Raw genomic sequence first — 27786 nt, forward strand, 5'->3', positions numbered from 1 at the left:
ATCTAATGATTCCTGTCTTCCTAAAATGTCAAAATAACAGATGTAATTTCAGTTTGATCTGCTGCGTGGTCCCACTGGTGCATGTGTACTTTTTGTGTGGGAAGTCTGTGGCAGATTAGGACTTAGGACCATGATACTTTTTCCATGTGTTCCCCTTATCTTGTTTACCTCTTTATTAAACTTAAAATCGAAACCTTTCGAGATAAATTGCGATAAAACCCTTTGAACTGGAATGATTCACTTAAGAATGGGAGGCCTGTAAAGGACACCTCCCTCCTCCAGTTTGATAAGGAGAGATCAATAAATTACTGAAATCATTTTATTGAATAGATTAGACAGAACGAGGGACACAAATGGTTAATTTATACCGCTTCTGGTCTAGAAGCTCTGGTTCTGTGGGTGTCAGACAATCTAGTTTGATAATGAGGACTTTACCTTCTCACACCAATCATAGACAACTGTGTATGAAAGGCTTATTGTCTTTAAATACCACTGGGAGTTGGTCAAAGCTAAATAGCATGTTCACACGTAGCCCATCTTTCATTATTCGTTGCTGCTGAATACACATTCCCCAGCACATCCTCTCTGTCTCTCAGCTGGTGAGCTATAGCTGTCAAGGCAGGGTCTGCGCCGGAGGGAGGAAATGATTGTGGGAATGCGTTATCACTTTCTCCCTCTTGTGCTCAGTCTCTAGGGCCAGTTGAATGTCATACATACGTGTTTCTTATCTGCCAGATGAGATAGAGCGCCGTTTCACAACACGGACGAGAATGACACGTCCTCTGCATTTTGACGTTTCTGTGTGTCATGCTAGAGACGATTACGCTGAACTGGACATGTCCAATGAAATGTCAAATGTAGGCTGCCAAGTGGAAACTCTATATCTTGTTCCCCATCCGTCGAACGCAGCTCTGGAGGAAGCAGACCCAGCTGTTGTCGGCCATTGATACCTTTGTTGTTCCTCTCTGCTGAACCGCAATAGTCTGCAGTCACAACCCTCAGCTGTTAACCTCATATTGCGCTTGTCTCTCCAAAAATGATTGCCTCATTCTTTCTCTCACAGCGCAGTTTGCACTTGGAGCAGACTGGTAACTTCTGATCTGTAACTCATGTGTTCATACCGCTGACTATAGCACAGGTATAAAGCATGTTTAGGCACTTATGCACTCTTAACCAGACAGTGCAGGAGACATATGAGTTGTAAAATGTAGATTTTTGTTTTTTGTTTTTTTATTAAATATCACAGACTTTACAGAATATCAACTTTAAAACATTTCATACGATGTTTGCACTATCTCCAGTCTTCTTTCCTCAAAATTACACGTTTCTTGGATCAGACTCTGGTATAAACTCAGCTTCAGTGTAATATGTAGTTGTGTTTAGTTTGCATGGGCAGCACAAACACAGCAGGGCGTGATTCTACGTTGTGACGTGGGATTAGCATCAAACAGCCCTGTATTTGCATTCGCCAATGGATTGATTTCAGGAAACCATGCAGAATGCAAACATATACAGTCCCCTTTGCATCTGAGAACTCGTATCAGTTTGACAGCCGTGGGTGGAGAGAGGAGCCGCACCTTGAAAGCCCTGGCAGCTTTTCATGTCGAGCAAACAGCCACATGTGTCAAACTTCTCCTCCCACTCAGCACATTTCACACATTCCTAAAGAATGTTTGCTTTTTTACCAGGTCAACAGAATAAATCCAGCGCTGCATTGTGTCTCATCAACTTTGAGCAGCTCTCAGTGGTCATTCACCGAGGCTTGTTTCATCTTGTGCAATTCGTTCTTTGCCCAGTCATCAGTTTTTCTGCAGTCCCATTGAAAGTCTTGCTTCTCCCAGTGAGTATTTATGTCTTCATGGGCTGACCATAAAGACAGCTTCCCTGTGCTTTCATTTCCTCAGTGACGGTGGGAATCCTGACGAAGGGCTTGAGCTCTGGCCGCGGCTCCAACCATAACATATGCCTCACTACTTCCTGTTATCAGTGATTACATAAAGGTCGGAAACAAAGACATCCTACATTGTTAGGGAGGCAGCCAGCCCTCCCTCGATTTCCATGAGAATGGAATCATTTCAAGTTTTATGATGACACTGATGAGGGGGGATCGTGCATGATATCAACTTCTTTAAAAGAGGATGTGGTCATCGGTTAAACTTTGTGAGGCAGTGGTTTGAGCCAGCCTGCTCATAGTGACAATGCCAACATGCTGATGTTTAGCATGTATATTGCACTATGGGGAAACACTTTTTCCCCATAGTGTTAGATCGTCAATCATAAATCAGAGTATAGATGTCTATGCCAAATTTGTACCAATTCATCAGGTAGATTTCAAGAGAGCGTGGTGCTTGGTGATGTTGGTGCCACAAGAGAAAAGGTCAGAGGTTAAGTTAAGTCATCCACTGCAGATATTATTAATATATGTTTTAAGTTTTATTCAAAATTCATCCAGATGAGATTATTCAGATTGGACCAACCGAGAGATCTGACCAGACCATGTAGCGGCTGTGTTGCATGACGATAACTTGCAAAAGCTGGTATCTTAAAGGTCTGATGTATGCCTAGCTTGCATATTTCTCTCTGCACACAGTATGTAGGCCATTGCGAAGCATTGTGTGTCGTTGTTGTGTGAGTGCTGAGGAGCCAGAGTGACATAGCTGGAACTTCAGCAGGGCTCCCCAGGGACAGGGCCTCGGTCCTGGGAAGCAGTGACCTAGGATCAGCCGGACCATCGCAGCTTCAGGCTGCAGCAGCACTGTAAACCTCCGTCTTTCCCAGCGTGGGTTGGCCCACGGCTGACATTTGAACAGCTATCAGAATTAGCCCAGTTCCTCCCAGACTTTCGGTGGGAAGAATTGATGATTTGATCTTCGACGACTCTAGGCAGAGAGGAAGAAGTTTTCTCCTGGGCGATAACTATTATTAACAGGGCTGATATCCTCCTAAAGAAGGCAGTCCTTGTGGGAATGTTTATTAGGTTCAAATTTCATATTGTGCATGAAGAAAACTGAGTGTGTGTGTGTGTGTGTGATGGGGGGGTGTAGCATGCTGTATCATGATCGGTCCGAGCCACCTCTCATAGCTTAGGGGGCTCTTAGTTTGGTAACAAAGCCCTATTGGGTTCTGCAAGCTTGTTATTTGATTAAGGCTAATCTCCAGGTTTTGATTTCAACTGGTTTTGTCTGGGGAGGAAGTGAGTTTTGCTCTGTTTCTGTGTCTAAACCAAAGCTCAGCCTGTTAAACTGGATTCTGAGTTCTCTGAGCTGAAGAGAGCTGCACCCTGAGTGATGTGTGAAGAGGAAGGCATGGGAAAATGCTGACCAAACTCTTTTACAATGACATGTAAAAGCAGAAAAAAAAATTCCATTCATTACAGGCATCTTTTTGACGTTTTGACAGGAAAGGCTTAAACCCTCTCTGTCTGAGAGCTAGACACAAATATTGGAACCATGTTATGTCTTTATATACTGTGTTAAGCTGGGGCTTGCAGCCAGTTAGCAGTGGAACTGAATACAGGGAAGCAGCTAACCTGGTTTTGTCAAAATCCCCTACCACCAACTCTTCTGTGGTGTATTGGGGGGTTGTATACCAGACTATGTCTAAGCACTCACATTAAATATAATACTATGTCTTTACAATGATTTTTGCACAAATTAAACAAACAAGGTATAACATGTGAATTAGTGAGATTAAGTAATACTTGTAGGGATATGTTTGCCTTTGCTTTGTCTCCCTTTTTCCAGTCGTAATGCTAAGCTAGGCTAACTGTCTCCTGGCTGCAGCGGATACAGATCCAAGTTAATGGTTTTGGGCGCCACATGGAAAGTTGTACCCTTTGCTCCGCTGAACATCCACTGGACTTCCTCAGGATTGAAGCCTGGCTGGATCTCGGGGGACGGGAGGAGAATGATGTTGTCATCCACCCCTGACCACACCATCACCATGCCAGCTCATATCATGGTATTTCCTGCAGATAGGCCTGGTATGCACCTGTTTGTGTTTTTCTTTTATTCTTGGGCTCTCTGGAATGTCAGATTACTCCATATGCAAGAGAAACATTGGATGTGGCCAAGTGTGTGTGTGTGTTTGCATCACTAACTGCAGTGGTCAGTTCAATGCAGCCAAGAGACGGACTAAACTATTCCTGTGATCTGGCGTTATAGGTTTCCTGCATTCACACTCTCTTACATTGTCTTCTATGCTCGATTGCAATGCTAGCCGTACTGTTATATTTTCAATCTCAAGTCATTGGCAATAGTTACCTCATAGAAACAATATTTCCCACTCCCACTCTGATCTGTTGGACTAATTCTTATCAGTGTGCATCGATGTGTTTGGTCTGGCTGTGGTTCGAGGCCTGTTTCTCTCTCTGCAGTACACGAGGACCATTGTTGTGGCCGGCTCCAGCTCTCATGCTGATAACAGGTTGATTTCCATCCTTCTGTTTGAATGCATGCAGCGTTTAGAGGGGAAATAGGGGCCTTCTGAGTTCCCCTGCTGAATTTAATCAAGCAATGAGAGCAATGAGATGAATTAGGGCTGGAGCTGACTCAGCCTTACAGAGGCCTCTTTATGCTGCAGCCCTAGTCGAGGGGGCCCAGGGTTAGAATGCATCACACACAGGAAAACACCAGGCAGCTCCCAGACAGTCCAGGCCCCAGAAGTCCGACCCTGAAACCCTCCCTGCTTGCCGTTTATAAGTAGCATATCGCCTCACTAGAGCCACTTTCAAAGAGCTTTCGTTCACATGGCGAGGCCCCCCATTTCCTCCTCTCTCTCAGGAGGGAAATGTAAGTGTGCAGGAGTGGAAATGTTGCAGAGCTGAAGGGAAGTGAATGGATGAAGAAAGCAATGTTATTTGTGGAACACTGGGACCCATTGGTTTAAAATAAACTGGCGCAAAATGACTTACTGGAAACTGCTCAGCCGTCTGCTGCTGATTAATGCCTCATTTTTCAATGGGCACAGAATGGGTTTGAGGTAAAGGACAGAGAGAGGCGACTAACTTTTGTTTGATCCAAGGTCATTGATTGGCCAGCTGCAAGGCCCTCCATCTGCCCCTGGGATCTGTCTTCCTATTGGACATCCTGTCCCCAATGAATTGTCACTCTTCTCAGTTAAGATCACACAGAGGAAGCCGGGCCACTGCCAGGACACACCCACTCATCTTTTGCAGGCCAATCAGGCGTCTCCAGTTGTCAAGCATCCTTCGCACTCAGAAAGCCACAGCTGCCACAGGAGCTCCTCCGCAGGAATTTTTGTTTGTGTCCTTCCCTCCCTAATCTCTGACCACACACACTTGTTCACTTGTGACAGGCAGCCGCTGCCTCTTGGCCGTGGCCCAGTCCCCCCCCCCCCCCCCCCCCAACACCCACCCCCCTCGTCCTCATTGCCGCCCTGAGACATCTGTATTGTGAGGCAAATGAACAGGAAAAGTGGGGGGACTTATAGGCGACTGCTGGAACAGAACAAGGGGGCCCCCACTGCAGAGTTACATAACAGTCTGAAATCTAGCTGCATGAAGAACACCACTCTCTTTTGCAGACGCATGCCGTCTTCTCATACCGTGAACATGGACATTACTTTACATGCATGCCCTCTTTGGGACAGATGCTAATCCCATCTTATCCAGATATCCAGATATAAATGATTCCTTGTAGACATGAAGTTTGTTCTCTGTGAAATTGAGAGGATGTGATCTCACTCACTTAAAATCCAACCTATGTCGTTGGCCGGTTATGACTGAATCCAGGCTTTTCCTTTGTGTCGAGTGTCCATCCCAGCCCCCACACAGAAAGACATGTGTTCTCCAAGACTAGGGTAGGAACTAGAGATATGAGTGTCAATACAAATAACTTAAATTTGGGATATTTGTTCTGGGAAACGTTCTGGCTGTGAATTAGATGATAAGATCAACAGCACTCTTGTGTCTGTCTGTATACAGCCTGCAGCGGGGTAGCTTAGTTTAACATAAAGACTGGAAACAAGAGGAAACAGGTACCCTGCCTCTGTCACAAATTCCCCCTATAAGCTCCTTTAAACCTCACAAATCAACACATTACATCTCATTTGTTTAATCCACACAGAAACCTAGGAGTGAAAATATCAAATTATATAGTATTATTGGGGGGAATGTACATGGGAACTCAGTTGCCAACTAACAGTCTGACATATAGCCTCATTTAAAACAGCTGATCGGCGTTTTTAAAATTTGGCTTTTGTACGGATTAAACAAGAGGGATATACGTGGTATCTCCTCACCTACTGTAATACTTGCTGGACAGAGAATAAGGATTATGTCCTGAAATGTTAAACTGTTCCTTTAAAGCAGCATTGAGCATTTTGCAGAACAAACCCTAAACCCCTTGTTCCTGTCACCTCATAGAACTCCTTTTGTTTAAAATGAACCCTCTTCCTCTCCCCTCCTCTTGTCTGTTATTACTCCTGAGTGCATGGCGGAGAATAGGGCAATGTTCTCAGAGACTCTGGTAGGAGTGAGGGATGCAAGCTGCCGGACGTCAGACTTGTATACAGATTACATGGAAGGGGGGGGGGGGGGGGGGGGGGGGGAATTCAACAAGGACCAAGGCCGAAACTGTGGAAAAGAAACCCTCTTGTGTTCAAGAGCAAGACAACTAAAGACCAGGCCCGGATGTTGCCGTCTGTCCCGTCATTGTCTCCTCAACGTGGGCATTTCAGTTTGAATGATGGCTTTCACTTTAGCCAAAACATTCCTTGGACACTGTGAGGGGAACACCCTCTTTTTTTTTTCCTGTGCTGATTTGACGACGCTCCATTTGTCTTCTAATCTCCCTGCCTAGTTGAGTGCAAATTAACTGGCTGCACCACAGGGCTCCCAATTACATCTTAAGGATTGAAGGGGAACTGGGGAGGTGGAATTTACACATCCAAACAAATATAATCAGGAGATGCCGGGTAAAGGAAACCACAGCAGTAGTTGTAGGGAGCGCTGCTGCAAACAGTTGTTTACTTGCTGAAGGCCACTTCTCCCTTCAGCCCCTCTGCAGTGAGTGGCAGTGTCAGGACAGCTTTGATGTGTGATGCTCGCGATAAAGGCGCACTCCACCCGCTGATAGCATGACCAAAATAGCATGTGAAAGAACAAGAACACACAGCTACCCATGAACATATTTGTCACCTACTTTTTATGTTCGAGAACGGGTGTTTAGCACACTTACAGTGAGGTGAACACGCTTTTCGGGAAGGCACATAGTCTGCAGCCGCGTGACAGACAGACAGAAGCCACTTTATCTACTGTACTGGCTGAGCTCGACCAGCTATCACTCAGGGCTGGGAGGAGTGTTCACCACTGTTCACACCACAGCATTCCAGCCATAGCATCCTTTTCTCTACTGTCAGTAAACCCAAACAGCCAGCTTGTCTCAGAGCACATGGGCAACCTGTAATCAAGCTTAGCCCTGAAACTGCCATGTAAAAGCAAATCCAGTGTTTATATCCAAGAGGCCTCCCTCATGGAGCGACTCACTTGATCTCGCACAGGAAATGCATGAGATGATGTTAAGCTTTAAACCGATCACCAGGATTAAAGATCTTGACTATCACCCTCCACCTCCTCTCTTTCTTTCTCTTTCTCTTTCTTTGTCTGTTTCTCTTGATCTGTGGCAGTCTGCCCATCTCCGGGCCCCTGTGCTCTGGTGGGTTCAGTGGACTGGTATGCAGCAGGAATCTTTGGATCAAGGTGATTTCACGCTCCTCCACGTTTTCCCAGGGCTTTGGCCGCTCTGTATTACCTCTGTGCAGCCCGGAGTGTGTGATAGCGGCTGACATGTGTTATCATAGGACACATGCACAAAGAGCATTAGCAGGGTAAGGGTGCTTTATCTGTCTAACACCTCTGTTTCCCTCAAGTGTCAGTGCTTTGAATGTCTGGTATGATGGGGCTTCTTTGGCCTCTTGTGGAGACCAAAACACTGACCCAGGGATTTGTCACCCTCTCCATGCACAGACAAAGGGATAACCCCTCTGACATGAAATCTCAATTCTAAGATGAATCCTCTCATACATACACCCAGCCCCCCCTTTGAAGTAGAACTAATCTTGCCAACCTTGACATTCCCTCAGACAGTTCCCACTCTCATTTCACAGTCTTCTCTCATAATAGCTCCACAGTACTCCTCGATTTTTCTCACTGAAACTTCATATCTCATTCAGCTCTCTGGTGGCGGCTGTGAAAGGAGGACGTTTGTGAAGCCGTTCCAGCGAGAAGTCAGCCACTGTCATTCAGCTCGACTCTTAATATTCCTGCAGGCGATTGGAGGCGGCAAATTTAGACGCATTTTTATTGTAAATATTTGGCACAGGGAGCCAACAAGGGAATGAAATGACCTTCATAGATCAAACGTGATAGGGAGTTGACAACTTCATAACTTCCTCCTCTTTTTATAACCCCCACCTTTTTACAGATTAGATCCTGTCTAAGGACAACATAATAAACTCTTCGAAAGCACTCTCTGCTGATTTGCATGTCCATATCCTCATACTTGCCTCCATGCCAAAGGACTTCCTTTATGGAAACGTTTTCCCCTACTGGTGGTTCCAGATGCCGTCCACACCCTTAGCCATAAAGATGTGTGCAACAACCAGCCCCCATGTTTTTAAAAGTCCAAAGTCTGTGTACTCACTTTGAGCAAGACTAACCCATATTACCAAAACCTACAACAACTACAAAAGCTGCAGTTGTGTACCAAGAGTCAACAGTCACACTTGTAATTGGGTAAGACTCTGGGCCTGTGGTGCTTTGAGCTAAATGCTAAATATCAGTATGCTAACATGATATGTTAAGCTAGCTATTTTAACGATCAGAGTCCTGTATGTTAGCACCCTCATGTTAGCTAATTTGGGTAAAACATGTGTGAGATATCTCCGCCCGGCCTCCTAGTATAAACAAATCCAGGAGAATCCGATGTGTGAACACAGCAGGGGATCCCCCGCAGGATTCAATACAAGTGAAAGGCGTGGCCACACGCATAGAAGACACCATTGAAGAAAACTTCGTAGTCTGGCTTTTACCCGCAGGTCATGTCTGAAACCTTCTCAAGAAACAACGTATTCCTTTATAATTTATGTTGCATGTTCAATTAAAAGATTTTGATGCTATTAGCTGTAACTGAGTAATAAAACGTTGATGCAGAGGCCACCCTGTAGCTTACAGAAGATCAGTAAAGGCTGATGAACTGTGTGTCTGCTAGCATTTTACCAATTCTGGGCATGCATGGTTTTAATAATCTTTATACACACTTATCCCCCCACCTGCTAGCCTTTTAAGGGAGAATACGAGTTTCTGTCAGTTCTTCGGTCTACATTTTATAGCTCTGTCTTCACATGTGTCAGGCCAGCTGGGTCGGGGCTCGGAGATATGAAGGTCTAATTGCAGACAGTGCAACGGTGCTGATTTGTACCATAAACTGCATACAAAAATGTAAATAGTCTAGGATTTGTGGACTAGTGCAGCTATATGGCCTGCTTCCAGTTTTCTATAAAGCATCATTCTTGCTGATAATTACTCTAATGCTGCTTTCGGGGAAGTTAATATACAACATATTTTCAGCCATTTAGGAGGAAATTTAAAGTGCCTACTGAGTAATGGAATGCAATGGACTTTGACCAGAACAGCCTAAAAAAACAAAAGAAATTCTTTCGTTTTAGTTTTCATGCATTTTCGTAAATACAATGTTTAATTTTTTTATTCCATTATATCCTTTTCTTTTATATGTCCTTTTAACATGTTCTCATGTTTGAGCTGCATTTCTTGTATGAAAGATGTTTATTGTTATCATTGTCATTTAGTCTCTGTATTGATTTTTATGTCTCTGTCCAGCGCCTTGAATATTCATCTGTTTATGAAAGGGGCTATAAAAATAAATTTTATTGTCATTTTAATATTGTCTCTGTTGTTTTTAATATCTCTGTACTGCACGTTGAATACAAATAAAGTTTATAATCATTTTAATATTGTCTCTGTTGTTTTTAACGTCTCTGTACTACACCTTGAATACAAATAAAGTTTATTATCATTTTAATTTAGCCTCTATGTTGTTTTAAATGTGTCTGTACAGCACCTTGAATACAAATAAAGTTTATTATCATTTGAATATTGTCTGTTGTTTTTAATGTCTCTGTACTGCACCTTGTATGCAAATAAAGCCTATAATAATTTTAATTTAGCCTCTATGTTGTTTTAAATGTGTCTCTACAGCAACTGATAAACAAATATACATATAACACATTGAATAAACCTCTGTGAATGAACTGTGTTTTATAAACATTGCCTCTCCTTTCGCCCACAGAGGCTCTTATTGTGAAGGTCTCGCCGGATGTGTCGCTGCTCCACGGGGCCGGTCGAACCTCCGAGCAGCCGCAGAGGAAGAAGTGAGCCAGGAGGCAGCAGGACTGGAGCGAACACAGTCATCTCCGCTTCATGCTTCGTCCTGGGCACTTCTCCTCCTCCTCCTCTCCTCTCCTCTCCTCTCCTCCTCCTCCACTCTCAACAACCGTCTGACACCAGTTGATTCCCTATCTCACACTTTTAGCCATTAAAACAAAGGAGAACGAGGAGAGAGAGAGAGAGCCGAAGCGGTGGAGGGGGAAAGAAGGGGCCCGAGTCATGGAGCTGTTTTGCCTCGAGTCGGAAATAACCGTGCGAGCCCAGCCGGACCCAAACATCCTGTACGACGACCGAGTGCTGCAGAGTTTATTAACCATCGAGGACCGGTTCCTCCCGCAGTGCTCGTACTTCCAGCGGGTGCAGAAGGACATTCAACCCTACATGAGACGAATGGTTGCAGGCTGGATGCACGAGGTTTGTTGGGGCATTTCGTGCAATGGATGCTTTTTTTTAAAGCTAACTTTCTCTTTGCTTTTTAGCTTCTTCTTTCTTTTTAATGCCAGCTCTCGAACCCTGGGTGTTTTAGGTCAGGGAGACTCGTCATGTATTTTGACAATTGAATGACAATGACTCACCGAAACGCGTGGGAGAGACGGAAATTCCTGCACGAAGACAAATCGACTTCAGAGAAGTAGCCTAGCTTGATATTTACATCGGTTAACCGCTAATAACCTGGTGCTTTTTGTTAGCTGGCTAGCTCAAACCACGCAGGGAGAGTATCGGCTAATTAACAATATCGAAAACTGACATTTCCACCCCTCGGTGTAATTATTATTAATTGTTTAAAACTTTATGCAGGCTCATGGCAAGGGTAGGGGGGGTGGGGGGACGTGAGTGCAACACCACTTTCATTTTTAAAAAAGCTCAAAAAACACCTCACGCTAGCCCCCGCTTCTTGTTTATAAGTGTCGGGAAGTGTTTAAAAACATCTTGGGGACATTTTGCACGTTTTCTGAAAAGCCCCAAGTTGTTTGGTATAATTTTAAAATATTTTCTAAAAAACGCGACAAGCCCCAACAAGGAAGAGGAGGCGAGTTCTTTTTCTTTCTTCTTCTTTGCTGAACGACTTCCTATTAAACTAATTTGCTTTTCGTCCTGATTTTGCAGCTCATGACTTAAGATGTGTTTTAAAGTCACAATTTAATTAACCTTTTTTAAACACAATCATGTAAAAGACAACACAATCCTGTTAGCAAAACCAATCCTCATATCCCATCTGACTTGTAATTGAGAATTTTCCTCTTTTATATACGACAATATAACACTTTCCACCTTATACATCTGTGTCCTTCTAGGTGTGTGAGGAGGAGAAGAGCAACGAGGACGTTTTCCCTTTAGCCATTAATTACTTAGACAGATTTTTAGCAGTGATGCAGACTAGGAAGAACTACTTGCAGCTCCTGGGAGCCGTGTGCATGTTCCTGGCCTCCAAGTTAAAAGACAGCCGGCCGCTATCAGCAGAGAAACTCTGCATGTACACAGACAACTCCATCTCACCACGGGAGCTACTGGTAAGAACTGCCCCCATTCATCCATCCATGTATCCCTTCATCCCTTCATCCATCCATTTGCTTGTTCGTTCATTCTCGGGAGGCATACCAAAAAAATGCAGTATCACATTTTAGGATGATTTTATAATGCTAATAGCTTAATTTGTCTCACAGGAAGTATCCCATTTTCCCCATAATTGGAGTTGTGCACAATACAGCCACATCCTTTCTTTGGCTCCATGTGGACCGGAGAGGGATGTGTTGCCATCTAGTGCCAGTTATGCAGCATAGAATTTGGATTTATCTTTAAGTATAATGGATGGGCTCTGTATGCCCAATATATGTAAATGGATGTATGCCAATAAGCACTTTCATTGTACTTCCATGCATCCATATGAGGGTTAATAAGAGCGTATCCCTTTATGGAATTCACAACAATACTTTACAGCCGAAAACGATAAGGATATTAAGTGAGCAAAACTTTCTCCACATAGGCAAATTGGATTAGCTATTTTATGCTCAAACTTTCAATGATTCTGAGAACTACTTTCTCATTACTAAGAAAAGTAGAAGTGAATCAAATTATTAAGATTATTGTGCAGACTAAAGGCTTTTCTTTGACTTATCTTTGAAGTTTTGACGACGATTTTTTTTTTTGCATTTGTCATCACATTTCTGTTGGTGCGCTCCTAAAGAATTGAGGGTCTTGACCATTTGACCGTTTCTTATTTTAGCCAATGGCTCCATATGTTCTTTATACATCTTCCTGTGTTGCCTGGAGCAGTTAAGGGAAATGACATGCACTCCATCTGATGCTCCATATTGTCGTAAGACACCAGATTCCTGGATATCCTCACAGGATGTTCGGAGGACGCACCGTGAGCCAGTGAAAGATGTTGCAGCTCTTCCTTGTAATGAACACTCTACTGGTGCAGCAGAGAAGTTTAAGGGCGTGCATGCATGTATGTGTGTGTGTGGCAGCTGTCCAGGAAGTGAGCGCCCGGACAACAAACCTCCGCCCCGCTCATGTCACAGTCAATAATCTCCTCAGGGGTTAGATTAAATGGGTTAAATGCAAAGCATGTGTCAGGCTATGGGCTAGATTCCAAACGTATATGTAAATGATAGCTGACATCTCAGATGACAGATCAGCATCGGAGGGGGGGGCCCCTGCTGCTGTCGGGGTTTTGTCGTTTACTACGTTTACATTGTGGGTGACACAGGAAGTGTGAAGTTGAAATCATCAGCATTTATTCATCATGTAGTCGACAGTCATAGTGCAGTTGACATCTGGTGTATTAATCTGACTGAGGTGGACATAATAATATACACCTGTCATTACAATACAGTTCACTAGCAACAGAAACTGCTGCTCTTAATGGAAATGTGTGAGTATGTGACATGATTAAAAAAGTTCCCTACACAGTGTTACTTAGAAAAGAATAGAAAGCTTTCATTGTCATTGTACAAGAGAAAGCGGCACAAAAATTTGATGTCGTGACTTATAAATACTTGAAACCTTAAAATATAATAATGGTTCTAATAAATGCTTAAAAATAGAAAGATTGGAAAGATTTAGTTTTTATAGTTTCTCTAAATCTCTTTTTACGAGCAAGATTTATGACTATCCTGGGGCATCTGGATATCTTTCTGTTTGGGGCAAATATCATTAGTTTCCGATGATGATAACGACAAATCAATGTGTGTCTGCACTTTTCTGACTTTTGTGCTAGAATTTCTATCCCATACTACTTGATTCTGACGTCCACAATCATTACAAAACGTTGTTAAAATGAACTCATTTCATGTGTTCACTTTCCTGCCGGTGTAGAGACTGAGTGAAGAGTCAGCTATGTGCTGCTGCCTGTGCACTGCAAACTCATGGTAGCTGTTTGAGGCTTGTGACAGGAAGGAAGGCGCTAGCTTTCTCATTGGCAGGGCCTCTAAGCAGGGCAAAGCTTGTCACATGCCGGCGATATGAACACAAAGGATGCGAGGAATGAGAATGGCATGCAGATAATAAGATACAGTGAGGAGAGATAAAGCGAAGAAATGTTGCTCCTCTTACAGAGCCATTTCCTCTGGGAATAGAGATGGACTGTGATCCTTTTCATGGTCGATGGAGGCATGGCATCACGCCATTTAACCCCTCAGACTGTGGGGCTTTTGCCTTGAAGCTTTTGTTGGAACTCGTCTTTAATTTGTCTGGTTTCTTTCAGGACTGGGAACTGGTGGTGCTCGGGAAGTTGAAGTGGAACATGGCCTCAGTCATTCCCAATGATTTTATAGAGCACATCGTACGCAGGCTGCCCCTCCCAAAAGACAAGCTGGCGATGGTGCGCAAACACACGCTGACATTCATCGCTCTCTGTGCCACAGGTAAACGCCGCTTCATATCATTTCATATGCCTTGTGTGCGTGCTTGCTGTGCTGCCTTGTTATTGCCACATCCACCAGAATATTCCCACACACACAAACATTCTCCCATTGTGAGTCATCTGTGACCTCTTTCTTCTCGGCCTGCCTTATCCACTTTCTCCTCTCTGAACAGCCTGTAGTAGGGGTTTTCTCAGCAGCTGCAAAAAGCTGCTTAAAGTGGTCATCGCCATATTTCTCCACTAAGTGCCTGAGTATAATCATATAAGTGCCTGTGTTTAGATTAGCTACGTACGTGGTGATGGTAGTGATTTTATCATACTCTTAACTTTTGCTCCAGCCGACGCATGTACTTTGCTGGATGACTCAGGTGCAGTTTAAGTCCTGTTTGTTGACAAAGAAGCTTCCAGGTTAAGAAAGTCAAAGCTCGAGTCATCTTCCTTCCTCCTCCCATCCTGGCGTCCTGTCCAGAATAAACTCTGGAGGAGCTCAAACTCAGATGTCCCCTAAGGCCTCTTCCTAGGTGAATTTTCATGGCATTCCTTTGTCTATACTAGGAATCCCTCCTAATATTTTCATATCCTGGATGGAAACACGACTGCGGGATCACCTAATACACACACAATGAAGCGCTCCTCTGTGACAAGGCTGACTTTCATCTGCCACTTCCTGTCAGCTAATTCAATGAAGGAAATAAAACAAAGAAGGTCACATAAGTGCAATAAAATTCCCCACAAATGCCATTGCAGTGAAATCCTGCCATAATTACTTGTTTACTAGAGCTAATTATTGGAACCATAGGCTCCTTCAATGAGTTTCTTTCCCCGTTTCAGCAAAGCTTTAGTGTCACACTTATTTTTCTTTTTTATATTTGGGTGTGTTTCAGTGGTCGCCTCTGCTATTCATAAGCAGCTAGTTATATCCTAGCACAAAGCAGCCACAGTGGAAAAAAAGGAGGCCTGCTGTGGTTCTGCAGTAATGTAAATGTTTGGAGTTTTATATGGAGTTGAGATGTTATTCTTATGATGGAGGAGCTCCTCCTATGGACAGCTGGTCCCTGGAGGAGAAAGATGGGCGTAGTGAAGCAGGCCGCTCTACAGGGTTTAATCAAAGCGAACAGGCCACCAGGAATGGGTGGCACTGGGCTGCGACCATCTGATAGGCTGTGTCTGCCGTTTCCCTGCCTTCTCGAGATCAGCGTTGATCAGGACTGATGAAAAAGACCCAGGGGCGGTTTCCACTTAACATCTCACCATTAAAAGTAGATTCTAACTGGCCATGTTAGGAGAAACTCCCAAGAAATAAGGCACATGTCAGCTCTAAGCAATTTTACAGTACAAGTATCTCTTAAGTCTGAGAGGAGGTACTTCAGTTAGCCTTAACAACTTTTGTCTTCATTCATGGTAGTGGACTTGTTCTCAGAAGAACTTTCATCAACGTTATCAAACGAAAATGGGCCACCAGCGTTTCCAAACTTGTAGATTTTTTGGTGCTCAAAAGTCAAAACTTTGTAAATGTAGGAGTAGTGTGTACGCTGGACATAAACGTAGTGTCATCGATGCGTTTCATTACTTAGTAGTGTGGATGTAGCCATATAACTTCTCACATTGGTCACTACTGAAGGGGACGTTGCTTCTCTTCTCAGTTGAGGAGTAAATACAAGATTAGTTAAAAGTTTTAAAGCCTTTTTGTGGTGGGCAAGTTCCAGCAATGTAGCACTGTGCACTGACTTTCTCACAATGGACAGTTTATAAAAAAAGTACCAAATTGATGCAGCAGAAACAGAGATATGTTTTAAATTCCATTTGATTTCTTTTCAAATTCTTTGTCATGGATCTGGGTTTTTCGTAAACTCGAATCGAAGAGACGTAATTGTGTTTAGTTACGATACTTTCAACCTAAAGGTTTCCCATAAAGTTAAAGCTACCGTCGAGGTGAGGGCAGAGATCATGAACTTTTCAAAGTCGCCCCCCCCAGCTTTGTTCATGACTTGCACTCTGCCTCCTCCATCCAGGCCTGTTGTCGTTCAGGTCTTTCTTGACTTCGATATGTGCTGGAGGGAGTCGTTCCTGGAACTCATTTCTCAGCGAGTAGGAGGCTTCCTTCTCTGCTTTTCTAATCAAGGCTGTAGTTTCTATGGAGAAAACCACACAGGTTCCAGTGGCAGCCCGGTCTGTTGAAACCCAGACTGTGGGAAAGTCAGGTTGAGCTGCTAAGGTTAGGATGATTCAGATGTTTGCACCTCGCGTGCATCTCTCACACTTCCTGTGGGCTGTGTCAAGTTTTGCAGCGCTTCGTATCAAAGTTACAAATGCTATTTCCGTGCGTCACTGTGGCCTAAAGCTGCTGCTTTACTAATTGCACATGAATGCTCTTTCTTCACCAGATGACCGCCTCGCCATGAATCCCCCTTCCATGATCGCCACAGGCAGCATGGGAGCTGCTGTATGTGGTCTCCAGTTCGACCACTCTGACCAGAGGCTGAATCGAGACAACCTGACAGACCTGCTGGCCAAGATCACCAACACAGAGGTGGTGAGTACTACAGTGACGGAGATTTATACATCAATGCAGCAATGCCTTGTTAATAATAATCATTGCAATATCTCATGACTGCAGTATCAAAGGCCCTTTAGTAAACAACAGTGATGACTTCAGTAGTGGCAGATTGAAGCTATTTACTTTTCATGGAGAGAGAGAGAGAGGCAGAGCAAGTTTCTGGCTCTTGGCTGGGGAGCCAGACTGCTGCTATAAAGAGCAGCGGCAGAGGGAATGTCTTCTTAAAACTCAGAGCCCACATTCTTGTGGTAGGACACATGCAATTTCTTCACATGGCTTCCACTTTAGCTGTGGGCCCCTCCTGGTGGAGGAATACATTCGTAATGAAGCAAAGGAGCGGCTCTCTTCCAGTAAGTGAGGATGAAGACACACAAAGTTGTCCGAGCTGTCCTCAAACCCTTGGACAGACATTTTCATCACCAACTGAATTTCACTTTTACTTAACATTGTACTGCGGCTGTGTTAATAACTCAATGGGAGTGAATTACACTTAATTAAATCATTAATCAATTCATAGACTATACATTAGAATGGAGTTTGAACTGATATAGGGGCTCTATTATAAATATAATGGTTGTAATTAGGACTTCATAGACTTTAATACATTGTGCATGTCATAAATTACACATGCCATGATAATTCAATTATGCACAATAGACCAGTGTGTTATAAAATACGCATTACAAAATTCGAAGGAAGTTTGTTTCAGTTTCCAGGTGTTTGTACATTAGAAATAAATAGAAATACAATCACATTAGATATAAATACACATTACATGAACCATATTTATCCCAGTGGGGGTGATTTCTGTGTCACAGTGGATCACTTCATAGGCCCCTGAAATCCTAATAGGCCGCAGTCACCGTGCCAGACGAAGAAGACGGCTGCCTCTTGGCTTGTGGTTGCGTTGCTGTGGTGATGAGAGCCCCGCAACCCAGCCGTCACAACAGGCACCCCCGACTGCAGCCCATCGGGTTCCAATTATCCGTACATTTCAAAGGAATGCTGGCCTCTTTGCGAGTCTCGGTGCATTCTTTTAAGAATCCTGCAGCCGGCTCAGCGAGGCAGACCTCCCACATCTCCAACACAAGACCTGCAGAGGGGAGATGGGGAGGCGATCCCCCCACTCCCCCTTTCACAAGACAAGTTGTCCAAAAACATCCGGCCCCACTGTCCTATATTCTGTTTTACACCAAAACTCACAGGGTCAGGGTGCAGTAGGTCAAAGCCATTTCCTCTAGGCCCCCACATGGGACTGACCGCGCTGTAAACCCCAAGGGGAGGAGGGGATGTAGAGAGGGAATCCAGAGCCTCAGCTCCGCTTATCTCCTCCCTCATGGACCACAGAGCTCCTTTTAGGACCCTCCATTCCTTATCGTGCCCCTTCACTCAGACATCAGATGTGCACCCCTGTGCCCACCCTGTAGCTCGCTGCTCTGTGCTGGTGGCATCGCCGTGTACTGGTACCCATTGTTCTGGTCATGATGCAGACAGGACCACCTACTGCAAAAACCATAATTCCCTGCTGGTATGCCATGCATGTGACCAAAGCACTTAAATGACTTGTTCGTTAGATTTTTGCACGCGAGTGTCAGCGTGCAGGTGTAAACATTAAAGAGTCGGTCTCTCCATATATGTACGGACATTTTAATTTATTGTGACATAATTTTAGATTAGTGTATAATGTAGAAACCAGTTACTAGCTTTGAATCTACAGGTACCTGTAGGAAAAGCCACATGGAGTTGGGATAAAAGCCTTTTAGAGGCAGATTAAAGTGATTACATTTTTCTGCAGTATTTGGGTGTATAATTAGAGAAACAACATATTTTACACTAAGTTTGGGGTAAACCGTTTAGTTTTTTGTGTAATCTTGCTTCAAACAAACATAACCTCCTCGGTGGAGGTAGTTAACAAAATGAAAAGTCAGACTTAAAGCTGCGTTTTGTTTGTTTGGGAGACAAATGATTGCATGCATGTGTGGTGGGGACAGTTCAAAAGATGCAAAACAAAATGTTATGCTTCCAGGGCTGTTCGGTTACTGGAATGTCTTATAAGCAGTTACACACAAGGCAAGGTGCTGGTGACGTGTGAGTGTGTAACAACGTCTGACCCCTTTTTGTTCCAGGACTGTTTGAGGGCGTGCCAGGAGCAAATCGAGCGTGTGCTGGCCACCAGCCTGCAGCAGGGCCAGCAGCACCGGCAGGAGAACGGGCTCCCGGCTGGCAGCAAAGCCAGGGAGCAGCAGGACCAGTCCAGCACCCCCACAGATGTCCGCGACGTCAACTTGTGAACCGCTGTTGTTCGACCACCTCACACACACCACTCGTGCCCGTCACACCAATGAACTAGCCGGAGTGAGCGAGACAGGTGGGGGTGGGGGTGTGTGAGCTGCCAGTATCTAGTCACTGCATGAGTGATGGTGTGACAATCTATGAACTTTTAGAAATTAAGGAATTTCGCCCCTTTTTTTGCCCCATTCATACCCGGCTGGGTGTTCCCTCACCTCGCTGTATGGAACACGTCTAATCCAACAAGCTATTTAACAACAACAAAAAAAGGTTCATTCTTGAAAACTTGATAGTGCCTTAGATTTCCCCCGAACGGAAATCTGAATATATTTTCATACTTGAAAAAAAAAATATATAGCATAATTATATGAAATATACATATTTCTTTTGATACAACCTAGCAAAAAAAAAATATATATATAATAAATAATGTATATATTTAGCAAGCATTTAGTTATGTTACTCTTTTATCATCTTTAGCAAACAGTTATCAATTCACAGTTTTACTGGTGTTTTCCTCGCATGATTGCAATGCTGATAAAATACAGTACATGGCATTTAAAGGAAGTTGATGCGGAGGAGCTTCACCGCGGGTGGCCGCTCGGCTCCGTCTCTCATACTGGGTGCACCTGTAGCACTGCTCCTTATTTATGCTGAAAAGTGCTGGCCAGGAGGGGGCTGGGCCCGCTCACAGAGGAAGGACGTTAGGGAGGGAGGGGGAGGGATGGGAATGGCGGCAGAGGCTAATGTCCGAAAGGTTAAGAGTGAGAAGAGAAGACGAGATCAGTTAAAGTCTTGATTTCACTGCCAAAGTCACCGAGGAGCACAGAATATTAACAGGACCCTGTGAACCTGTACATGTTGAATTCAGCGAATCTACATTTAATCGTTCAGACGTTGGTGTTCGAGAGCAGATAGACATTTTTAGTCTGTATTTAAAATGTGGTTTTAGCATTAGCCAGGTTGTTGTCATGTTACTAATCCAAAAAAAAAGTGATTTGGAAAGTTTTGAGAGGAAACGAGTGAAGATTGAGAGGTTTGTTGAGGAACGATGACGAGCATGTGGAAAGTCAAGAGGTGGGGGGGGAGAATTCCAGAAGTCATGACAGAGTTGGGAAATTAACCTAAGCGATATGATGTTTCTGATACTTGAGTGACACGCAGGTGATGTTGGCCGGATCAGTTTGGACGTGCCGCAGTTTCTCCTGTTATCCATTGTACCATTTAACTTTATGGAGAGTGGGCGACTTATAACAATATTGATGCACTTTTAAAAACACACTCCTTAAGATGGGTAAGGGGATGGTGGTTGAGGAGAGTTCCGTGGGTTAGTAGGGTAATTTTTTGTTTTCTTTTTCAATTCTTTAGTTTTTTCTTTTAAGTTATTTGATTTTCTTTTTTTTCTGGGCTGGATTCCCATGGGGTAACGCACGTTGTCTTGAAAGCTATTCCTCGGCAAGTGAGTAGACGTAGGATAATCAGTTATTGTATAATAGTATAGAAACTACGTAAAGCCAAGTCACATGTAGACTTAGATTTTTTTTTTTTTTTATCCAGTGCGTTTATTTACTTGAAATTTTGTTCATTCATAGCCAAAACCTTCCAATAGTCTTTTAAGGAGTTCAACACATTCTGTGTCCAAACTATTCTTATTGTTTTGTTCTTTGTATGTAAAACTGCTCTCCGAACTGAAATATCAAAACTGCCATTTTTGTGACTTCTCTCCATTACAGACGTGGGTGAAAGGGGTTTACATAGTCGGAAATTTTTGTATATAACCAGTTTCCCCTGAAGAGCAGAAATCCTCATTATATATTAGAACAGACATAGTTTCTTTATTGTTTTCATGCCTGTTCTGTTGTGCTAAAGCCAAAATGTTTTTTTTTCCTTTAAAAAAACAATCAAACATGCTTTAAACAGAACAAAATGTTCGTGCTTTTACATGTTTCGTGTATAATTTGTAAAACATAATTCCAAAGTGACAAAAAACTAAGACTATACACATGATTCTCTTGCTGCTATGAAGCTTTTTTCTTTTCTAGTCTTACACAAAGATGCCTTATTGTGATTCACTTGTGTGCTGCTATATTATGAATTTTTTTGTATAAGTCTCCTTTTTGCTTTTCTGTTTTTGTTTGTGTACCCGAGGGAACGTCACACAGTTTAGTGCGGGACTGGAAGTACTTGTACTTGTGTTTTGCCGATCTATTTTTGATTAGCATGTTTTATTATTTTTATTGTTTAATTTGTATCTTTTAAAAACAAATATTTTTATCATATTCTTGCTGCTTCTTTGTAATGTTTGTGTACCTCAGGTTAATTTGGACAGATAGAGCGAGAGGCCATCTCATCATTACCTCATCACACTTCGTATCACACATCATTTTCACTCTGAATTTGTTGGACGGGTTTCACTTTTTTTTTTTTCTTCTCCGTGTGGATGAGAGGTAGTAAGGTGCTTCTTCTAATTCTTCTTCTTCTAATTCTTCTTTTAAATCCAAAAATATCAAACTGCCAGATTCCACTGAGCAATTAAATGTGCCTATACTTTACCCAAGGTTATTTCATCCAGCTGGTGCTAAGTCAAACAACTGCCTAAACTCTGTTATACGTATCAGAAAGAAGAATTGGATTTTCATTGGCGTGTACATTTGGACTAAAGTGGAATATTGTTTCGTTTTTGAGGTACCCGTTTTGTCAAAGTTCAAGCCACGAGAATGTTTTGTCGTCGTTCAGTGTGGTTGTGTTTTTTTTTCTCTCCAAACTCCTCTCCCACTGTTCCCATCTGCAACCACACAGTGTACCTCAACAATTTCTCCTCAATAAATTGGCTAAAATCATGTGAGTGGTGTTTTTGTCCTGCAGAATTTAATCTGCTTCTCTGTTGAGTGAATTATCTGTTTGGATTGTGACTTTAATTTATTGATATAATTGTATAGAAATCGGTAAACAGCCGTGCATCTGAAAGGCCAAGATAATATTTTAAAAAAGGAATTTGATATCCCTGTTACAGAAATATCCATCCCGAGATACACGAGAAATTTTGATCCGAGTTGTGTTTGTTTGGAGTTTGAGTTGTGTTTTGTCATCCTAGCAGTAATCCAATGTGTACAGGTACATTTACAATAATAATATAGTTTGTTGCAAATTGACGATAAAATAACGTTGCAAGAAAATACTTGAGAATATAATAGTATAGAATATCTATATACTATCTATGGAAATATGGAAATACACTTGTGGTAAACAATATTTTCAATAGAAGGAAAATACAGGGGAACTTGATACTAGATTATATTAAACTATAAAACTATATAATGTCGTTATTCATATAATTAATACTACTTCTACAGCCAATATAGGAATACTAGGAATAATAACGATTTTATTATTAATATTGCCTCACTCTGTCTGTAGCGATAGGGGGCGGTAATGAGCCAATTCCTCGTTTGCCAACCCGAGATAGCAGGAGTGAAGAAGAAGAAGCAGGCGTGGAAGCAGGAAGTGACAGGAGGAGAAGATGTTGACGTTCAGTTTAACCCTCGTGAGACAGTAAGTGACCATTCACAGATTCAATTCCACTCTCATATCCTCAGAGAACGTGAGCACGATGGAACTGGTCCGTGTCCGTGTGTCTCACACCAATAAGCCAGCTACTGGCGCAGCATGGCGGCTGGACGTGTGTGTAGTTCACTGGGGCTCAGTCCCCATCACTCAGCTTCTTGTGTTTTAAAACTCCACCACACGAGCGTTGTGTTGTCACTGTTGTGTGTGTTTGAGCTGATTGAGTCGCGTTGTGTTCCCGCAGTGGGGAAACGACGTACAACAGAGACAAGCTGCTGCAAGGTACGTGAACCCAATAGGTTGGAATTCAACATGGATCCACCTGCTCAGCCCAACTTCAACTACCAGTCTCAACTTGTTAGAATATCCTCTCATGTTACACTGGACTGGACTGGTCCGCTACTCAGGGAGGAAAGTACCTAAGTACAGTTACACAAGTACGGGTCGACTACAACAACAATAAAGACACAGAACTTTTTTAATAAACTCTCTAACCCTCTCTTAACAAAGTGCTCAACAAGATGAAAGCTGACTAAAAGGAAATAATAGAAATAAAACACAAAGAAAGAGCAAAAAGACAACAAAATAGGCGTAAATCAACAACCAACAACTTTAAAAGAGACACAAAACTTGTTTGTCTCGTGGCTGCAAAGAAATGTTCCCTGTCCCCTCAGGTCAGGGTGTTGACACGTCCCTGTCAGAGACGGGTTCACTGCAGGGAGACGCGGCTGGAAGGTACCTCAGAGACATCGCCTTCAACAACGTGTTCGCCAGCAACTTACAACGGGCTGTGCAGGTGAGACAGACACACACAGCTGGGCTACATCAGGAAAACACACATGTATTAAATATGATTTATTTTACAGCCTGTTATTCCAAAGCCTGATTCTTATTCCTCTTTTGCCATAGAGCTGCATTCTTGAGAAAAAAACTCATCAGGGTTAACATTGGGTGACATTCTCCTTCTATACCATGATCACTCGTACTGTTGTTGAGGTTTTAGTTATTTTAATGTTTTTATTTTAAGGATAATCGAATTCTTTATTGATCTCAGTGGGGGACATTCACTTATTTCAGCTTCCAAGGATCAGAATCAATTCAGGGAACAGAAGAATAAATTAAATTGAAACTGAACTATATAAGAACAATTTGACACGGACGCCACAAACTACAGTATTTCAATGAATCCTCGAGTGATGTGCTCAAACATTGATTTTAAGATTCTTCTTAAGGTGTTCTGATCTTATTTGTTTTCCTGTTGACAAACAAACAGACTAAAAATAGTTTGCTGTAATGAGTCACAGCTAAATTCCTTTTCTAATCGTGTTTGATTCAATAAGACGTCCGACTCATCAGATTTACTTCAGCGTGTCATGCATTGTTGGTGGAACTTCTCGTGGGGGTTGATATCAAATTTTGCAGAGAATAAAAGTCTTTGTGCAACAGTCTTACGTCAGTGACCTTTTCAGTAAAGTAATTCCAGACCTGGCTCATATCCTGCGGACAGACTGCACGCACATTTTCCTATTTTAATGAAGAATGAAAAATCTTAAACAGCTCCTGTGTGATAAATTGGCTCCATACATAAACAATGATATTAACAGAACAGGTCAGAAGCACTGTCATCAGTTTATTGAAAGATTCCACCGACAGAGATTGAGGTAACTGAACCCACAACATCTTAATTTGAAGGTTTTCAACCCTCTGTGTTAACTCTTAAATCGGGGCTGATGCTGAGGTTTTCCCATCAGGGACAAATCCAGTAAAATTTCCCCAGTAGATTTTGCCTGATGCAGGAGAAAGGCAGGATGACTTCCGATATGAAATAGTTGTGTGAACATTCACGCGTCTGTGGGTTTTGATTCACCGGTGCTCACCATGCATTACCGGTATTTCCCAAGTGTTTTGGCAGATGAAGACGTCTTGACTCATTAATCTTCAGATCTCATTTCCTCCATCAGACGGCTGAACTCATCGTGAGGAGCAACACTCACTGTTCTGGCATGGAGATGGTCCTGGAGCCGTTACTCAGAGAGAGGGTGAGACTCGTGGGCTCCTTACAACGTGTACATGTCACAGATTAACACCTTTATCCCCATAGCAGGTTATTGTATTGAGCTCTGATCCGTAGTTTTGTCTTGCAGGGTTTTGGTGTCGCTGAAGGACGACCCAAAGAGCATCTGAAGAACATGGCCAACGCCGCCGGCCAGTCGTGTCGAGATTACACGCCCCCGGGAGGAGAGACTTTAGGACAGGTGAGTCAGTCAAAGTGTGGAAGTTGAAAACGCACCAAGAACCTCAAGTTCAGCAGAGGGTTGTTTGCACAACAGCGCCCTTCAGTGTTCATTCTGGGACATTGCATTTAAAGGTTTGTTGACGGATATCAGCTGCAAGACTCAGTGGAGTCGACCTTTATATTTCTGTTGAATAACAATCATTTATCTTCAATATGTCAAAACGTATCAAACGTGACAAACAGGTTTGTGTTTTTAGACGAAAGATAATTAAATTTAACCCTAACCCTAAAATCACCAGCAGCTAATCTTACCAAAAGCTATGAGCAGTTTTGCTTGAGAAGTGAGAATTAGGGAAACATTTTAATATACTGTGTTTAGAACGATAAAAAAAATATGAGGCAAAACTCCAGCTAACAGAAAAACAACATGACTTCCTGCCATTTGCTGATGGCAGACGCAGATCAGTTAAGGAATCCTTCTGATCTCTGGGTAATGTCCTCCTGCTTCCAGGTGAGACTGCGATTCAAAAAATTCCTAAAAGGCCTTTTCAAGCAAATGTTGGAGGAACACGGCGCGTCTGAGTCGGACGCCTCTGATGGAGCGTTAGCCGCTGGAGACGCCCCAAAGGACGTGGCAGCTGCCGCCTCGGACGTCCCCTCGGTCGGTGCGGCTGACGACGGCCTGCAGGGTCTCGCGGTCCACGCTCTGGTGGTGAGCCACGGTGCCTACATCCGTGTGGCCATCGGGCACCTTGTGGAGGACTTGAAGTGCTCCCTACCTGTAGGGGTGAAGATGTCCCACTTGATCGCACCCTGTCCGAACACCGGCATCAGCCGCTTTATCTTCACTCTGAGCCCGTCGGAGTCCGGCCCGGTGCTCTCTGCCGCTCGCTGTGTGTTCACCAACAGAACGGACCACCTGGCAGAGCTCACAGCCGCTGAGTAGTGAGTAGTGGTTCTGTGTGTGTGTGTGTAGCATCTGTGCACGTTATGTTCAACATGTAAAGAAACAAACGCTAAAGGGAAATAAGAGACCTCAAGAGTTACCACGGGTGACCCGAACAAGAACAAACAGGGTAAATGGTGTTTTACTCAGTCATCTATATGTTTTACTGTGGATCAGTAACATAAATACCTGTATTAGCAAAGATGTGATCCTTCCAACTGTAGGCCAGTAAAGACTCGAGTGTCAGTCTCCATATTTAATGTTCTATTACCTCTTTTATTGCCAAAGTCTATTTAATGTTTTAGTGAACACTGATGAGTCTCCTGTGCAGCTGCTCATTTTTACTTTTACGTGCAATATAAGATGACAACACAAAATCTTTGTTTGAGTTTTTTATGCACATATCTGAAAACGCTGTGAAACAACATTATTATTTATGTCTATGTGGGCGGATACTTCATACTCATAGGTGTCTCTGAACACCTATATATATTATACTTCATATTTGTGTATATAAAAGGGGAAATATTTCACTTATTAACTCCACAGCATTTATTTGACTGATTTAATCGAATAGATTCTACAACCAAATATTAAACAGATAATAATTTGGCGAAGATTCCCAAGACGTTCATTTACACGAGGGTAGTTATACATTTATTTTGTCTCAGCTGTTTTATGCTGTTATCTGTGACTAGACTATTACTTGGCCTGGAGCTGTATAAGTTCTGGAATCGTCACCACAGCAGCGGAAATGTTGAGCTATTCCCTGGAAGGTTAATGGACTACAACGACCAATTAAGCCGTCGGTCAAAGCTGAAATCGCGCCGCAGCTCATGTGCCCGTTTGCTAATGAATCTAAGTGAGGTGTGAAAAGTGCAGGATCCTCGGCTCCTGAGCGGAACTCCACAGAAACTGGGTCGATTGTTAAACCTGCTCCCATATTCATGACTTCCGTTTGCATAGTACATGTTGTCCCCGGGAAATGACGAAGCACACAAAGCACCAAATGTTTAAAGATCCACACGAAAGAAAGACACAAATCTGACACACAACTTTTCCTCTATGAGTTTATTTTGTCCCAAATTCAAGCAACGCTCCATCCACAACTCCTGCTCATACATTCAAAGACAAACCATGTTTTCTTACAGTATATGTACATTGTAAAGGAAAAAGCATTCCATATAAATACCATAAATAACACTAAGGAATGGTTTTAAATAAATAAATACTCGTTGGGACTGGGGCTCATGTTGCTGGTGGTGCCCGGCACCCGTAAAATCATAGAGTTCAGATTTGAATTCAAGATCACTGCTCCACAAAGGTTGTTTACCCTGTTGTCATATTACTTCAAGTCAAGAATTATAGGTTGTATTATTGGTGGCAAAATTAAAAAAACACAATTGCAGAAACAGATAATGTAAGTGATTGCAGTGATATCGTTTTTTGGTTTTGTTTTTAGGTTCAACATCTTACAATAAACTTCAAATCATCTTTATCCAACTCAACAAATGTAGGACTTTGAAAAACAAGCAATACCTCATTGTAACTCTACTAATGCACATTCTGAAGTACACGGATGCTGTTATGTAAAAATCCCCCCAACCTCGTTTCACATCAGTAGACCGGGCCTTCCGTCCCCCACAGGGAGGCTGAAGTCAGGCTTCTGTCTGGTGGGGGGGTTAATGTCACTTTGAAATGTGGGTTTCTCAGACCAGCTGCAAAAACCATGATGAGAAGAGACCACACAAAAAAACTAAACAAATTGTTATTATATATTTAGGTTATTTTTTTGTCCTGCTTTTCAAAAGATTCCTGAAACTATATCTACATGCAAGAGAGTGATAATTTATTATAATGGGTGGGAATTGATTTTACTCATTTGTCTTGGCACAGCTAC

The 27786-nt window shown here is 42.9% G+C and overlaps 2 protein-coding genes across 2 annotated transcripts; both read left to right on the top strand.

Moving 5' to 3' along the window:
- The first annotated feature begins 10405 nt into the window (after positions 1 to 10405).
- On the top strand, positions 10406 to 21980 carry LOC133949004 (G1/S-specific cyclin-D2-like). Its single transcript, XM_062383123.1, has 5 exons — positions 10406 to 10840; positions 11722 to 11937; positions 14136 to 14295; positions 16679 to 16827; positions 18978 to 21980. Exons 1-5 carry the CDS (start codon positions 10646 to 10648, stop codon positions 19140 to 19142), a joined length of 885 nt encoding a protein of 294 aa, XP_062239107.1. The 5' UTR covers positions 10406 to 10645; the 3' UTR covers positions 19143 to 21980.
- Positions 21981 to 22570: 590 nt separating this feature from the next.
- Positions 22571 to 27762, top strand: tigarb (TP53 induced glycolysis regulatory phosphatase b). The gene is made up of 6 exons (XM_062383126.1): positions 22571 to 22692; positions 22949 to 22986; positions 23379 to 23500; positions 24666 to 24743; positions 24849 to 24959; positions 25452 to 27762. Exons 1-6 carry the CDS (start codon positions 22661 to 22663, stop codon positions 25884 to 25886), a joined length of 816 nt encoding a protein of 271 aa, XP_062239110.1. The 5' UTR covers positions 22571 to 22660; the 3' UTR covers positions 25887 to 27762.
- The last annotated feature ends 24 nt before the right edge of the window (positions 27763 to 27786 follow it).

Source organism: Platichthys flesus, chromosome 23, assembly GCF_949316205.1.
Source record: "Platichthys flesus chromosome 23, fPlaFle2.1, whole genome shotgun sequence".
Classification (NCBI taxonomy): domain Eukaryota; kingdom Metazoa; phylum Chordata; class Actinopteri; order Pleuronectiformes; family Pleuronectidae; genus Platichthys; species Platichthys flesus.

Bases quoted from the DNA above. Each gene is read 5' to 3' on its own strand.
- LOC133949004 (XM_062383123.1), top strand. From the start codon at position 10,646: ATGGAGCTGTTTTGCCTCGAGTCGGAAATAACCGTGCGAGCCCAGCCG. The intron at 10,841-11,721 runs GTTTGTTGGGGC...GTGTCCTTCTAG, and splicing joins TTGCAGGCTGGATGCACGAG to GTGTGTGAGGAGGAGAAGAG. The intron at 14,296-16,678 runs GTAAACGCCGCT...TTTCTTCACCAG, and splicing joins CATCGCTCTCTGTGCCACAG to ATGACCGCCTCGCCATGAAT.
- tigarb (XM_062383126.1), top strand. From the start codon at position 22,661: ATGTTGACGTTCAGTTTAACCCTCGTGAGACA. The intron at 22,987-23,378 runs GTACGTGAACCC...CTGTCCCCTCAG, and splicing joins CAGAGACAAGCTGCTGCAAG to GTCAGGGTGTTGACACGTCC. The intron at 23,501-24,665 runs GTGAGACAGACA...TTCCTCCATCAG, and splicing joins ACTTACAACGGGCTGTGCAG to ACGGCTGAACTCATCGTGAG.